Source organism: Electrophorus electricus, chromosome 2 (genome assembly GCF_041902795.1).
Source record: "Electrophorus electricus isolate QZ-2024a chromosome 2, ASM4190279v1, whole genome shotgun sequence".
Lineage (NCBI taxonomy): Eukaryota > Metazoa > Chordata > Actinopteri > Gymnotiformes > Gymnotidae > Electrophorus > Electrophorus electricus.
Window position 1 is genome coordinate 2,195,287 of NC_137498.1, and position 15,406 is coordinate 2,210,692.

Sequence of the window (15,406 nt, forward strand, 5' to 3'; positions counted from 1 at the left end):
GTATGTCAGGTTTCATAGCACAGATATGGAGTCGATTGTAGTTACACAGACTTGGTTTAACAATACAGGTGTAATCCAAAGACGTAGTTGCATAACAGGCAGAGCTCACAATCCAGAAAGCTGTAATCCAATTTACAAAAACCAATACAGAAGACTTCGCCTCAAATGTCTCTCCCTTTTGCTTGGCCTTACCAGATACAGCATGTGAAATAAGTATTAAACATGTCACCAATTTTCTAAGTAAATATATTTCTAAGGGTGCTATTGACATGAAATTCTCACCAGATGTCAGTAACAACCCATCCAGTCCACACATGCAAAGAAATCAAACCACAGATGTCCATAAATTACGTTATGTGTAATAATGAGAAATGACACAGGGAAAGAATATTGAACACGCTTACTGAAATTTATTTAATACTTTGTACAAAAGCTTTTGTTGCTGACGACAGCTTCAAGACGCCTCCTGTATGAAGAAACTAGTCGCATGCATTGTTCAGGGGTGATTTTGGCCCATTCTTCCACACAAACACTCTTCAAATCCTGTAGGTTCTTTGGGCTCCTTCCATGAACTCTGAACTTTAGTTCCTTCCATAGATTTTCAATTGGATTCAGGTGAGGTGATTTGCTGGGCCATTCTAGCAGCTTTATTTTCTTTCTCTGAAACCAATTGAGAGATTCCTTGGCTGTGTGTTTGGGATCATTGTCTTGCTGAAATGTCTGCCCTCATTTCATCTTTATCATCCTTGTAAATGGCAGCAGATTTTTATTAAGAATGTCTCGGTACATTTGTCCATTCATTCTTCCTTCAATTATATGAAGCGTGCCAGTGCCGTATGCTAAAAAACAGCCCCACACAATGATGTTCCCACCTCCAAACTTCACTGTTGGTATGGTGTTTTTGGGGTGATATGCAGTGCCTTTTGACCTTCAAACATGGTGTGTATTATGGCATCCAAAGAGTTCAATTTTGGTCTCATCTGACCAGACTATATTCTCCCAGTATTTCACAGGCTTGTCTAAATGTTGTTGAGCAAACCTTAAACGCACTTTAACATGCTTTTTCTTCAGCAATGGTGTCTTGTGTGGTGAGCTTGCATACAGGCCATGGAAGTTGAATGCATTACTTGTTGTTTTCTTGGAAACAATTGTACCTGTTGATTCCAGGTTTTTCTGTAGCTCTCCAGAGGTGGTCCTTGGCTCTTGGACAACTCTTATGATAATTATTTTCACTCTTCCATCTGAAATCTTGTGGGGAGCACCTGGTTGTGGCCTGTTGAAATGATGAAATTATGTTCTTTCCACTTCCGGATTATGGCCCCAACGGTGCTCACTTGAACCTTCAGTAGTCTAGAAATTCTTCTGTAACCAATGCCATCAGTATGTTTTGTAACAATAAGGTTGGGAAGGTCTTGAGAGAGCTTACTGGTTTTACCCATCATGAGATGTTTCTTATGTGGAACCTTGGTAATGAGAAACCTTTTTATAGGCCATCAGTTGAACCAGCTGATATTAATTTGCACTAAGTGGCAGGATTGCTTTCTAATTACTCATATATTTCAGATGGTGTCATGACTTTCCATGGTTTTTTGCACCTCTCTTTGTTAATGTGTTCAATACTTTTTTCCCTGTGTCATTTCTCATTATTACACATAACAATTTATGGACATCTATGGTTTGATTTCTTTGCATGTGTGGATTGGATGGGTTGTTACCAACATCAAGTGAGAATTTCATGGCAATAGCACCTTTAGAAATATATTTAATTAGAAAATTAGTGACATATTCAATACTTATTTCACTCGCTGTAAGTTTGACGGGGGGGGGGGGGTACTGTCACATCTTCAACAAGGATGCAACACATGAAGGAATACAATACCCATAAAACTCTCATTTGTTCTAAGTCCCCTGATTATTAGTGTCAACTGTGTCTCATTTTCCATTGTCTGTTTCCATATTTAAGCCTGTTTCATTCATTCAGTCAATGCAAAGTCTCGTTTACCTAGTCATCTGATTCCAAGCCATTATCTCAATTATATTTACTCAGTCTTCCTGGTTCCTTGACTTATGCTTGTTCACATAGATTTTGTTCTCTTGCCTGTCCCTTTGTTGATTTTTGTACATTGGATTACAGTTTTATGGACTGCAAACTGTCTGATTTGCGACTATGTCGCATGTCTTATTAAACCAAGAATGTTTTACTGCAGTCAACTCTGCTCTTTGCTACAAAACACCATATACAGTGCGCTCCTGCTCCAGTTCAGGATTTGCGTCTTGCTGTCTACCTTGTTACCGGCTTTGCCCTGCCTTAAGTGTTTGCTGTAGCCTATGGAAGGACCCTGCTGGGAGAAGATGGAAGCTTGCCCAAGTTCACTCTAGCATCCCATTAGCTTTGTGTAATTTTCCCTCAGTGTACAATTTGTTTGTTTGGTTTTTGTGGTCTTTTGGCTGTGCATACATTGCCTCTTGTTATCTGTAGTTAGCCTGTGTATTTTGCATGTCTAGGTTTGTATGTAAGCATACACTGGGTCCCACTCATGTTGCCCTGTATTCTGTCTGTAGTTAGAGTTAGAGTTAATGTACATGTTCTAGTGTGTGTTTATGTAAAATGAAACTAAGGAGCGGAACCAGGGAGTGCAGGAAAACGGACAACATGGAAACCATGACAACAGGGATGCCAGGATGGCAGCCACTCCTGACACTGTTTCATAAAAAAAAGGAAATTAAAAAATGGAACTGGGGGGGGGGGGGGGGGGGTAAAATCAGAATATTAAAAAAATGCAGAATTATGAAATCATTTGGAAACAAAAGCTGTAATAAATGTTACAGGAATACAAATGAAATCTAAGGATTTCATATTCAAACACTTCACTTTTTAAACTCTGGACAAGTCCAGCTGAACATCAACACTGTTGTCATAGTGGCTATAACAACCTACGTAAGATTTCAGTCTATGACCAGTATGTTTTCTATTGAAATAGATATTGATGATTTCAAGCCATGACATCACAAGATTGTTTCATAGTGGAGGGTGGGAGCAGTTTCTGAGAGGTACAAATATCAGCAAATTGGCTGTGATTGTGAATTCAGGTTGTTAGAGTCTCACCCTTCATGCTACTGTCTCTACAGAAAAGAAAAAAAAATGAAGTTCTGAATTTTATTTTTGAGCTCAATTTAAATGCGGTATTTGTGAAACTTACTAATGAATCTTAACCAAACGGATTACCACCTCAGCTATTCTTGTCCAGGTAGATCTGCATCTACTTCACTGTACGTGTTATCATATGTGTCTACAGCAGCTGTTGTTCTCCTGACAGTATGTGGGAACTTGCTCATCATCATCTCTGTGTGTCACTTCACGCAGCTCCACACACCAACTAACATGCTCATCCTCTCTCTAGCTGTGTCAGACTGTCTGCTTGGAGTCTATGTGATCCCTACCGCATTAATTTGGATGATTGAATCATGTTGGATTTTTACTGCATCTTACCGTATATGTTTTACATTCATGTCTTTTTTTCTGACAGGAATGTCAATATTTAATATTGCCCTTATTGCTGTTGATCGGTATTTTGCTCTCTCTAAGCCTTTTCTATACAGCAAAACAGTCTCTCCCAGCAAAATGTGTATTGCAGTTTTATCTGTCTGGGTTTTATTATTTTTTTATAGTATAGCACTTCACTACTTCAATGGAGGTTTTGTAAGTTATGATGGTCCTGAAGACTACTTTTTGGTTTTGGACCAAGTCTGGTCTCTGATTGATCTTTTCTTGACTTTTGTTTTTCCACTTTCTGTAATAATTATATTCTATACTCAAGTGTTTTTTATTGCCAAGAAACACGCCACTGTTATTAGAGAACTTAATAGTCACACCAGGACTCAGACCTCAAAGAACATGGCAGACAAATCTGAGAGAAAAGCAGCCAAAGTTCTTGGCATTTTAGTGTCTGTGTTTGTGGCCTGTTTGCTTCCATACTTTGTTTATTCTGTTTTGGGTAATAATGAAAAAGATTCATTACAGAAAGTGTTGGTGTTGGTTTATATTAACTCTTCCATTAATCCAGTGATTTATGCTTTGTTTTACCCATGGTTTAGGAGAGCTGTTAAATTAATTTTCACTCTTCAGATATTCAACACTGATTCTGCATTGATGAATGTTCTTTAATTAATTTGATCATTGTATTTTGTGCATGAGTACTTTAGGTTTGTGAGTTGAATACCATTTCATTTACACCAGTTTAATTACCTACTCAAAACAATGAGCTTGAAAAGCAAGAGTGAGAGTACAAGAATGTGTGTGCTTGTGTGAGTGCAAACAAATGGAGTGAGAATTGTTGATTCTGATTGTTTCACTAAAACCATCAATACCTGCCAATAAGGAACATCAATGGAAAGCATATAGCAAATGTAATATGGTCTATGCACCACAAATGTAATATGGTCTATGCACTTTATCAAATGTAATATGGTCTATGCACCACAGCTTGGACTGTACTGAAACAGGATACATTGGTTGGTGTCAGAAGAAAGTCATACTCAAAATAACCATTTTTGGCTTTGGATATCAAAATCAGGTAACTTTCTTGATGAGAATCAGAATGTTTTATTTTCCCAAATATATTATACATTACATTACATTATACATTGATCATTGCATGTGTGACATACTAGACTAACTGAACAGTTCACTAGGTTATTGGTCTATAGAAACAGAATAAAAACGAAATGTATAACTAAAATCTACATATATGATAAAATTTGAGAATATTTAAAAATTGATTTATAATAAATTGTAAAGAGTAAATATTCAACCAGCAATACATGTGGGTTTTATATATAAGAAGATTCCAGGATGCATCTGCAGTTTACTGAATTAAAAGATGTACTTTTACCTCTTAGAACTTGAGAAGCACTTTGCTTGCGCAGTTGGTGAAGGACCTCTGAAACCTCTTCTTTCTCTCAAAACTTGTGTACTTTACTGCAATGCTATTTGTGTGTGTGTGTGTGTGTGTGTGTGTGTGTGTGTTTGTGGGTGTGGGTGGGTGAGTTTATAATAAAATATATATTATGGGGGACATTTAGTAAATAAATATGAAAAATGTGAGAATACAGAATAAAACATAAATATGGAATGGAATGGCTACAAAGCTGCCCCAACCCTAATCTCCTTTATTAACTATTCTGTGATGCTTAAATTGGCTACAACACAGCTCATAAACATCCAGTTCTGATCATTTCATAATATGCCATAACTAAGCCATAGTGTTGTAGATAGGCACTAATAATAACAAACTACCTTCGGTACTACTATGTAATTAAGATTAAAATACCTGGTAGAATAAGATAACTTTTTGGATAGAATTAAGATGTTGTTACACCCTCTCTCCCCTATGGATACAAAGGAGGGCCTCAAAATCATGTAAAGTGTAGAATATCATGACCTCACTGTAAAACATCATTACTTCAGTGTAACACATCATGATTTCAGTGTAAATCATCACTTTAGTGTAACACATCATGATCTCAGTGTATAACATGATGACCTCAGTGTATAAGATCATTATTTCGGTGTATAAAATCATAACTTCAGTGTATATCATCATGGCCTCAGTGTATAACATCATTACTTCGGTGTATAACTTCATGATCTCAGTGTATAACATCATTACTTGGATGTATAACTTCATGATCTCAGTGTATAACATCATTACTTCAGTGTAGCACATCGTGACCTCACTGTATAACATCACTTCAGTGTAACACATCATGATCTCAGTATATAACATGATGACCTCAGTGTATAACATCCTTAATTCAGTATAACACATCATTATTTCAGTGGCTAATCATCAAAAACAGGTTTATTCTGATTATTCTCATCTTTGATTTTTGGGGGGATGTATATATTATTTATTTGAATTAATTAAATTTTTTATACATTTTTTATGCTTTGCCAGCGAGTGTCATATTGCATCCTCATCACCCAACTTGCTCCAGTGCCCTTCTTCACCAGTGTCTTAACCCCATCACATCCACAAGCTCCTCAATCACATCCACCTGCTCCTCCATCACATGCAACAGGTCCTCTATCACATCCACCTGCTCCTCAATCACACCCACCAGCTCCACCATCACATGCACCTTCTCTTCCATCACATCCACTAGCTCTCCTGCCATATCCACCTGTTTTTAATCCTGATCTCAATATAACCATCATTTGTTTTTAACATGAGTTACCTATGGGCTCCTCGCAGACCAGGGAAGAACCCATGACATCACATGATTCTTTCAGCCTGGAGGGTGGGAGCAGTTTCTGAGAGGTACAAATATCAGCATAACTAGCTGCTCAACCCATAACACATGTGATTGTGAGTTCAAGTTGTTAGAGCCTTACCCTTCATGCTACTGTCTCTATAGAAAAGAAAAAAATGAAGATCTGAATTTTTATTTTGAACACAATTTAAATGCTGTATTCATGATCCTTACTGATGAATCTTAACCAAACAGATTACTGTTACTGGTTTTCCTGTCCAGAGAGATCAGTATCTTCTGCACTGAATGTGTTATTGTATATGTCTACAGCAGCTGTTGTTCTTCTAACAGTGTGTGGGAACCTGCTCATCATCATCTCTGTGTGTCACTTCACGCAGCTCCACACACCAACTAACATGCTCATCCTCTCTCTGGCTGTGTCAGACTGTCTCATCGGTGTTTTTGTGATCCCTACAGCATTAATTTGGATGATTGAATCATGTTGGATATTTACTGCATTGTACCGTGTTTGTTTTACATTCATTTCCTGCTTTCTCTCAACTACATCAATATTTAATGTTGCTCTGATTGCTGTTGATCGGTATTTTGCTCTCTCTAAGCCGTTTCTGTACAACAAAACAGTCTCCCTCAGCGCAATGTGTATTACAGTTGTATCAGTCTGGATTGTATTGTTTATTTATAATATAGCACTTCAGTACTTCAATGGGACCTTTGGAAGTCTTGTAACATGTCCTGGATACAACTTTTTTATCTGGTCTCTGGTCGATCTTGTGTTGACTTTTGTTTTCCCACTTGCTGTAATAGTTATATTGTATGGTCAAGTGTTTTTTATTGCCAAGAAACATGCCACTGCTATTAGAGAGCTTAATAGTCAGACTAGTACTCAGACCTCAAAGAACATGTCAAACTCAATGAAATCTGAGAGAAAAGCAGCCAAAGTGCTTGGTATTTTAGTGTCTGTGTTTTTGGCCTGTTTACTTCCATACTTTGTTTATTGTGTATTAGGTAATGTCATAGAAATGGAAGAAAAATCATTTCAGAAGGTGTTGATGCTAGTTTATTTTAATTCAACAATCAATCCAGTGATTTATGCCTTATTTTATCCATGGTTTAGGAGATCTGTTAAACTGATATTAACTCTTCAGATATTCTTAACTGATTCTACACTGATAAACATTCTTTGATTGTTTTTACAATTGTCACAGTGCTTGATGTTTTCAGGGCTTATTTTAATCAATTCAGTCAATGCAAAGTCATTTACCTAGTCATCTGATTCCAAGCCATTGTCTCTATTACATTTACTCTGTCTTCCTGGTTTCTTGATTTATACCTGTTCACCTAGATTTTGTTCTGTTGCCTGTCTCTATGTTGGATTTTGTTCATTGGATTACAGCTTTATGGACTGCGAACTATGTCTGATTTGCGACTATGTCTTTGGATTATACATGTCTTATTAAACCAAGAATGTTTTACTGCAGTCAACTCTGCTCTTTGCTACAAAACACCATATACAGTGCGCTCCTGCTCCAGTTCAGGATTTGAGTCTTGCTGTCTACCTTGTTACCGGCTTTGCCCTGCCTTAAGTGTTTGCTGTAGCCTATGGAAGGACCCTGCTGGGAGAAGATGGAAGCTTGCCCAAGTTCACTCTAGCATCCCATTAGCTTTGTGTAATTTTCCCTCAGTGTACAATTTGTTTGTTTGGTTTTTGTGGTCTTTTGGCTGTGAATACATTGCCTCTTGTTATCTGTAGTTAGCTTGTGTATTGTGCATGTCTAGGTTTGTATGTAAGAATACACTGGGTCTCACTCATGTTGCCCTGTATTCTGTCTGTAGTTAGAGTTAGAGTTAATGTACATGTTCTAGTGTGTGTCTATGTACATAGTACATGTGTCTATGTACATAGTTACTGATTGTAGAAAGTGGTGCATGTTTATTTGGGGTTGGGATTATTGTCTGTTAATTGTCAGGGAGTTAGTGTATGACTGTATTTTATTTTTGTCTTGTGGAGAGTAGGTAGAGGTGGTGACTTGTGTATTGTGAGTTTTGTTTAGGTTGGCAATGAAGCCACTCCTAAAGCTATCTATGTTCACAGTACTTTATTCAACACAGCAAGTTCCATCTCACCTGCTGGTCCTTTATGTAGACATTCCACTATCAGCTACAAGTCTTTTATTACATCGCTGTCTCCCATAGGCTATCCACTTTACAGTGAATTATTTGCAAAATTCAGATGCTTTGTAAACTCCAGGGAACCATTACAGTAATATGCTACTGATAACTATATGGCTGCTGTGAAGTTCTGCTATTCTATGTGAGAAGGTTCAGAATGTTTGTATATAAGAAATGTTTTCAAATTACATTACTATTTTATTATTATTAATATTAGTTTTCTTTGAAAATTCAAATATTGATGAATCATAAAAAGTAGTTAACTCTAGTCTAGAACTTTTGTTGAGGTTTAAATTAATACTGGTAAGTAAAAAATAGGTTCACTGTTTTCTGTTTGTAACAATTCCCATAGGAACAGGCGAGAGGCAGAATGCATGTGCAGGGGGTGGTTTGTTAACAAGGGAAATACAAACACTGAGGGTAGAACAAACTGAGGCAAAATGATACACAAGCTAAGCATTGGTGACAACAGTACAGGGAGCATAATATAGACATGACAGAAGAACCATGAGTTACCAAAATAACCAACAACCTAGAAGACAAAACACAGGGCTTAAATAACCAAGACAATCAGGCAGAGAACAGACTCATGTGAACATGGAAACAGGGAGAACCAAAACACAGACTGGAATAAAGTAACAGATAAGGGGCGGAGAAAACGAAACTAAGGAGCGGAACCAGGGAGTGCAGGAAAACAGACAACATGGAAACCATGACAACAGGGACGCCAGGATGGCAGCCACTCCTGACACTGTTTCATAAAAAAAGGAAATTAAAAAATGGAACTTGGGGGTGCAGAAATAAAATCAGAATATTAAAAAAATGCAGAATTATGAAATCATTTTGGAAAAAAATTGTAATAAATGTTGCAGGAATACAAATGAACTTTAATAATTTCATATTTAAAGACTTAACTTTTTAAACTCCAGATAAGTCGAGCTGAACATCAGCACTGTTGCTGAATATCAGTCACAGTGGCTATAATGACCTACGTAAGATAACTGTTCATTCAAAGAAATGTTTGTTTCAGTCTTTGACCAGTAGCTTTTCTATTAAAAGAGATATTGATGATTTCAACCCATGACATCACAAGATTGTTTCATACTGGAGGGTGGGAGCAGTTTCTGAGAGGTACAATATCAGCAAACTAGCTGCTCAACCCATAACACATGTGATTGTGAGTTCAGGTTGTTAGAGTCTTCCCTTTTTTACTGCATTGTACCGTATATGTTTTACATTCATGTATTTTTTTCTGACAGGAATGTCAATATTTAATATTGCCCTTATTGCTGTTGATCGGTATTTTGCTCTCTCTAAGCCTTTTCTATACAGCAAAACAGTCTCTCCCAGCAAAATGTGTATTGTAGTTTTATCTGTCTGGATTGTATTATTTTTTTATAATATAGCACTTCACTACTTCAATTGAGGTTTTGTAAGTTATGATGGTCCTGAAGACTACTTTTTCATTTTGGACCAAGTCTGGTCTCTGATCGATCTTTTCTTGACTTTTGTTTTTACACTTTCTGTAATAATTATATTCTATGTTCAAGTGTTTTTTATTGCCAAGAAACACGCCACTACTATTAGAGAGCTTAATAGTCACACCAGGACTCAGACCTCAAAGAACATGTCAGACTCAATGAAATCTGAGAGAAAAGCAGCCAAAGTTCTTGGCATTTTAGTGTCTGTGTTTGTGGCCTGTTTACTTCCATACTTTGTTTATTCTGTTTTGGGTAATAATGAAAAAGATTCATTACAGAAAGTGTTGGTGTTGGTTTATATTAACTCTTCCATTAATCCAGTGATTTATGCTTTGTTTTACCCATGGTTTAGGAGAGCTGTTAAATTAATTTTCACTCTTCAGATATTCAACACTGATTCTGCATTGATGAATGTTCTTTAATTAATTTGATCATTGTATTTTGTGCATGAGTACTTTAGGTTTGTGAGTTGAATACCATTTCATTTACACCAGTTTAATTACCTACTCAAAAAAATGAGCTTGAAAAGCAAGAGTGAGAGTGCAAGAATGTGTGTGCTTGTGTGAGTGCAAACAAATGGAGTGAGAATTGTTGATTCTGATTGTTTCACTAAAACCATCAATACCTGCCAATAAGGAACATCAATGGAAAGCATATAGCAAATGTAATATGGTCTATGCACCACAAATGTAATATGGTCTATGCACTTTATCAAATGTAATATGGTCTATGCACCACAGCTTGGACTGTACTGAAACAGGATACATTGGTTGGTGTCAGAAGAAAGTCATACTCAAAATAACTTCATTTTTGGCTTTGGATATCAAAATCAGGTAACTTTCTTGATGAGAATCAGAATGTTTTATTTTCCCAAATATATTATACATTACATTACATTATACATTGGTCATTGCATGTGTGACATTCTAGACTAACTGAACAGTTCACTAGGTTATTGGTCTATAGAAACGGAATAAAAATGAAATGTATAACTAAAATATGCATATATGATCAAATTTAAGAATATTTAAAAATTGATTTATAATCAATTGTAAAGAGTAAATATTCAACCAGCAAAACATGTGGGTTTTATATATAAGAAGATTCCAGGATGCATCTGCAGTTTACTGAATTAAAAGATGTACTTTTACCTCTTAGAACTTGAGAAGCACTTTGCTTGCGCAGTTGGTGAAGGACCTCTGAAACCTCTTCTTTCTCTCAAAACTTGTGTACTTTACTACAATGTTATTTGTGTGTGTGTGTGTGTGTGTGTGTGTGTGTGTGTGTGTGTGTGTGTGTGTGTGGTGTGGGTGGGTGAGTTTATAATAAAATATATATTATGGGGGACATTTAGTAAATAAATATGAAAAATGTGAGAATACAGAATAAAACATAAATATGGAATGGAATGGCTACAAAGCTGCCCCAACCCTAATCTCCTTTATTAACTACTCTGTGATGCTTAAATTGGCTACAACACAGCTCATAAACATCCAGTTCTGATCATTTCATAATATGCCATAACTAAGCCATAGTGTTGTAGATAGGCACTAATAATAACAAACTACCTTCGGTACTACTATGTAATTAAGATTAAATACTTGGTAGAATAAGATAACTTTTTGGATAGAATTAAGATGTTGTTACACCCTCTCTCCCCCATGGATACAAAGGAGGGCCTCAAAATCATGTAATTGTGTAGAACATCATGACCTCACTGTAAAACATCATTACTTCAGTGTATAAAATCATCACTTCAGTGTATAACATCACTTCAGTGTAACACATCATGATTTCAGTGTAAATCATCACTTTAGTGTAACACATCATGATCTCAGTGTATAACATGATGACCTCAGTGTATAAGATCATTATTTCGGTGTATAAAATCATAACGTCAGTGTATATCATCATGGCCTCAGTGTATAACATCATTACTTCGGTGTATAACTTCATGATCTCAGTGTATAACATCATTACTTCAATGTATAACTTCACGATCTCAGTGTATAACATCATTACTTCAGTGTAGCACATCATGACCTCACTGTATAACATCACTTCAGTGTAACACATCATGATCTCAGTATATAACATGATGACCTCAGTGTATGACATCCTTAATTCAGTGTAACACATCATTATTTCAGTGGCTAATCATCAAAATCAGGTTTATTCTGATTATTCTCATCTTTGATTTTTGGGGGGATGTGTATATTATTTATTTGAATTAATTTAATTTTTTATACTTTTTTATGCTTTGCCAGCGAGTGTCATATCCTTATCACCCAACTTGCTTCAGTGCCCTTCTTCACCAGTGTCTTAACCCCATCACATCCACAAGCTCCTCAATCACATCCACCAGCTCCTCCATCACATTCATCAGGTCCTCCATCACATCCACCTGCTCCTCCATCACATTCATCAGGTCCTCCATCACATCCACCTGCTCCTCCATCACATTTACCAGATCCACCATCACATCCACCTGCTCCTCCATCACATGCAACAGGTCCTCCATCACATCCACCTGCTCCTCAATCACACCCACCAGCTTCTCCATCACATGCACCTTCTCTTCCATCACATCCACTAGCTCTCCTGCCATATCCACCTGTTTTTAATCCTGATCTCACTATAACCATCATTTGTTTTTAACATGAGTTACCTATGGGCTCCTCGCAGACCAGGGAAGAACCCATGACATCACATGATTCTTTCAGCCTGGAGGGTGGGAGCAGTTTCTGAGAGGTACAAATATCAGCATAACTAGCTGCTCAACCCATAACACATGTGATTGTGAGTTCAAGTTGTTAGAGCCTTACCCTTCATGCTACTGTCTCTATAGAAAAGAAAAAAATGAAGATCTGAATTTTTATTTTGAACACAATTTAAATGCTGTATTCATGATCCTTACTGATGAATCTTAACCAAACAGATTACTGTTACTGGTTTTCCTGTCCAGAGAGATCAGTATATTCTGCACTGAATGTGTTATTGTATATGTCTACAGCAGCTGTTGTTCTTCTAACAGTGTGTGGGAACCTGCTCATCATCATCTCTGTGTGTCACTTCACGCAGCTCCACACACCAGCTAACATGCTCATCCTTTCTCTGGCTGTGTCAGACTGTCTCATCGGTGTTTTTGTGATCCCTACTGCATTAATTTGGATGATTGAATCGTGTTGGATATTTACTGCATTGTACCGTGTTTGTTTTATATTCATTTCCTGCTTTCTCACAACCATGTCAATATTTAATGTTGCTTTGATTGCTGTTGATCGGTATTTTGCTCTCTCTAAGCCGTTTCTGTACCACAAAACGGTCTCCCTTAGCACAATGTGTATTATAGTTTTATCAGTCTGGACTGTATTGTTCATTTATAATATAGCACTTCAGTACTTCAATGGGACCTTTGGAGGTCTTGTAACATGTTCTGGATACAACTTTTTTATCTGGTCTCTGGTCGATCTTGTGTTGACTTTTGTTTTCCCACTTTCTGTAATAGTTATATTGTATGGTCAAGTGTTTTTTATTGCCAAGAAACATGCCACTGCTATTAGAGATCTTAATAGTCACACCAGAACTCAGAAATCGAAGAACATGTCAGACTCAATGAAATCTGAGAGAAAAGCAGCCAAAGTGCTTGGCATTTTAGTGTCTGTGTTTTTGGCCTGTTTACTTCCATACTTTCTTTATTGTGTATTAGGTAATGTCATAGAAATTCAAGAAAAATCATTTCAGAAGGTGTTGATGCTGGTTTATTTTAATTCAGCAATCAATCCAGTTATTTATGCTTTGTTTTATCCATGGTTTAGGAGATCTGTTAAACTGATTTTAACTCTTCAGATATTCTTCACTGATTCTACACTGATAAACATTCTTTGATTGTTTTTACAACTGTCGTAGTACTTGATGTTTTTGAGGGCTTATTTTAATAAATGTATTTACACCTGTTTGTCACATATGGATGTCCATTGGGTCATTTATACAGAATTGGACTGTCTTCTCCTTAAAGTCCCTTCTGCTGTGCTACAGTGTTTCATTACATCCCAGTGATTGACTGTACATGTGGAGGAAGGACTTTTAGTAATAACTGGTTTTATATATTGAATTAAAATCCCAAGTGCTTTAGAAGATCTTCAATAAAATGTATATGTAGTTAGCACTGCTAATATTTCTGTACTCAGTTGCAAGCAAATCTAGTGATGCTAGAAACTAACAGCCTTCTTCAACTGATATATGCAGACATGATGGGCTCTGGCACTTTAATCAAATATGATATTAATAGTTTTTGTCAAACAAGCTGTTTGACTGATCACTATTTTAAAATTAATAAAGCATTTGACAGTGATTTTGTGTTTGTTTAAGCCACAGCTTTAAAATAACACAGTAAATATCTGAGAATATGCATTATTGCATGTTTGATGGAAATATTTTATCTAAAATAAATTATGATAAGATTAGATAAACTATGTATAATCATTGGGATAGTTTTTTTCATATTTATTTATGGGCATGGCTACATCTTGTCAAGTCTTTGTTTATGCAGAATGCACAAAATTGTAACGAAGTACAAATTTTCCAGAGAAACGGGATGTTTCGGACAGAGAGGACCTCCTGTTTCTCTGGAAAACGTGTAATTCACTACAATTTTGTGCATTCTGCATAAATAAATAAGTTTGTTTAATAAACAAACCTTCTGCATAAACAAACCTTGAGTTACTTTGTCCTCCCATGCATTTATGCACATTGAGTGACAAGGTCCTACTACTGGTGTCTGTATTCTGTGAGCATTTCAACTTCATTCCAGGATGTATTGACCATCTTAAGATTGTTCATGAACATTCACTACCAGGTATTCTGAAGGCGGCCTCTGGCCCATGTAGCTGGGTCCCAGTGCAAGGCCAATCAGGGTATGAAATGTCTGGGCATACACAGAATATGACCAGCTAACTGGAGTAGACGCCTCACAATACTGAAATGAAGTCTAGTCGATCCATGGCAATGCAGCACTTGTGCGTTGGGAACGTGGTTGGTGTATCGAATATTGAGGACCCGTTGCAGACAGCGGTGATGGAAAACATTGACCTCCATGGTGGTACTCGTGGACATCTTCCATGTTTCCATGTAGATTATGGTCGGAATGACGATAGATGTGTACAGCCACCGCTTGATATTAAATGAGATAGAAACTGATGTCCACAGGTTTGGAAAATGGTTGTGGCTTTTCCGATGAGAGCCTAGATGTCAGTCTTGATGTTGCCATTGTGACAGATGATGTATGTATGTACCAATGGCAGATAGCGGAAGTGTCTGATATGGAGAAATCCTGCCAATGGCTGGAAAAGGATGGATTGAAAGACAGCACAGAGGCATTAATCAGGCAGCACAGGAACAAGTGCTAAACATGAGATCAGTAGAGGCTGGAATCTATCACACCAGGCAGGACTGTGCAGAGATGCCCCTCAGACAGTCCAGCA

At 36.9% G+C, this 15,406-nt stretch overlaps 3 protein-coding genes across 3 annotated transcripts; all 3 read left to right on the forward strand.

Annotated features, from left to right (window-relative positions):
* Nucleotides 1–3,202: 3,202 nt before the first annotated feature.
* LOC118241816 (trace amine-associated receptor 13c-like) lies at nt 3,203–4,606 on the forward strand. The gene has a single exon (XM_035529047.2). It carries the CDS (start codon nt 3,203–3,205, stop codon nt 4,163–4,165), a length of 963 nt encoding a protein of 320 aa, XP_035384940.1. The 3' UTR covers nt 4,166–4,606.
* A 1,790-nt stretch (nt 4,607–6,396) lies between these two features.
* On the forward strand, nt 6,397–7,652 carry LOC118241814 (trace amine-associated receptor 13c-like). The gene has a single exon (XM_035529043.2). It carries the CDS (start codon nt 6,489–6,491, stop codon nt 7,455–7,457), a length of 969 nt encoding a protein of 322 aa, XP_035384936.2. The 5' UTR covers nt 6,397–6,488; the 3' UTR covers nt 7,458–7,652.
* Nucleotides 7,653–12,755: 5,103 nt separating this feature from the next.
* Nucleotides 12,756–14,525, forward strand: LOC118241815 (trace amine-associated receptor 13c-like). Its single transcript, XM_035529044.2, has one exon. The coding sequence runs from the start codon at nt 12,843–12,845 to the stop codon at nt 13,809–13,811; it is 969 nt and encodes a 322-aa protein (XP_035384937.1). The 5' UTR covers nt 12,756–12,842; the 3' UTR covers nt 13,812–14,525.
* The last annotated feature ends 881 nt before the right edge of the window (nt 14,526–15,406 follow it).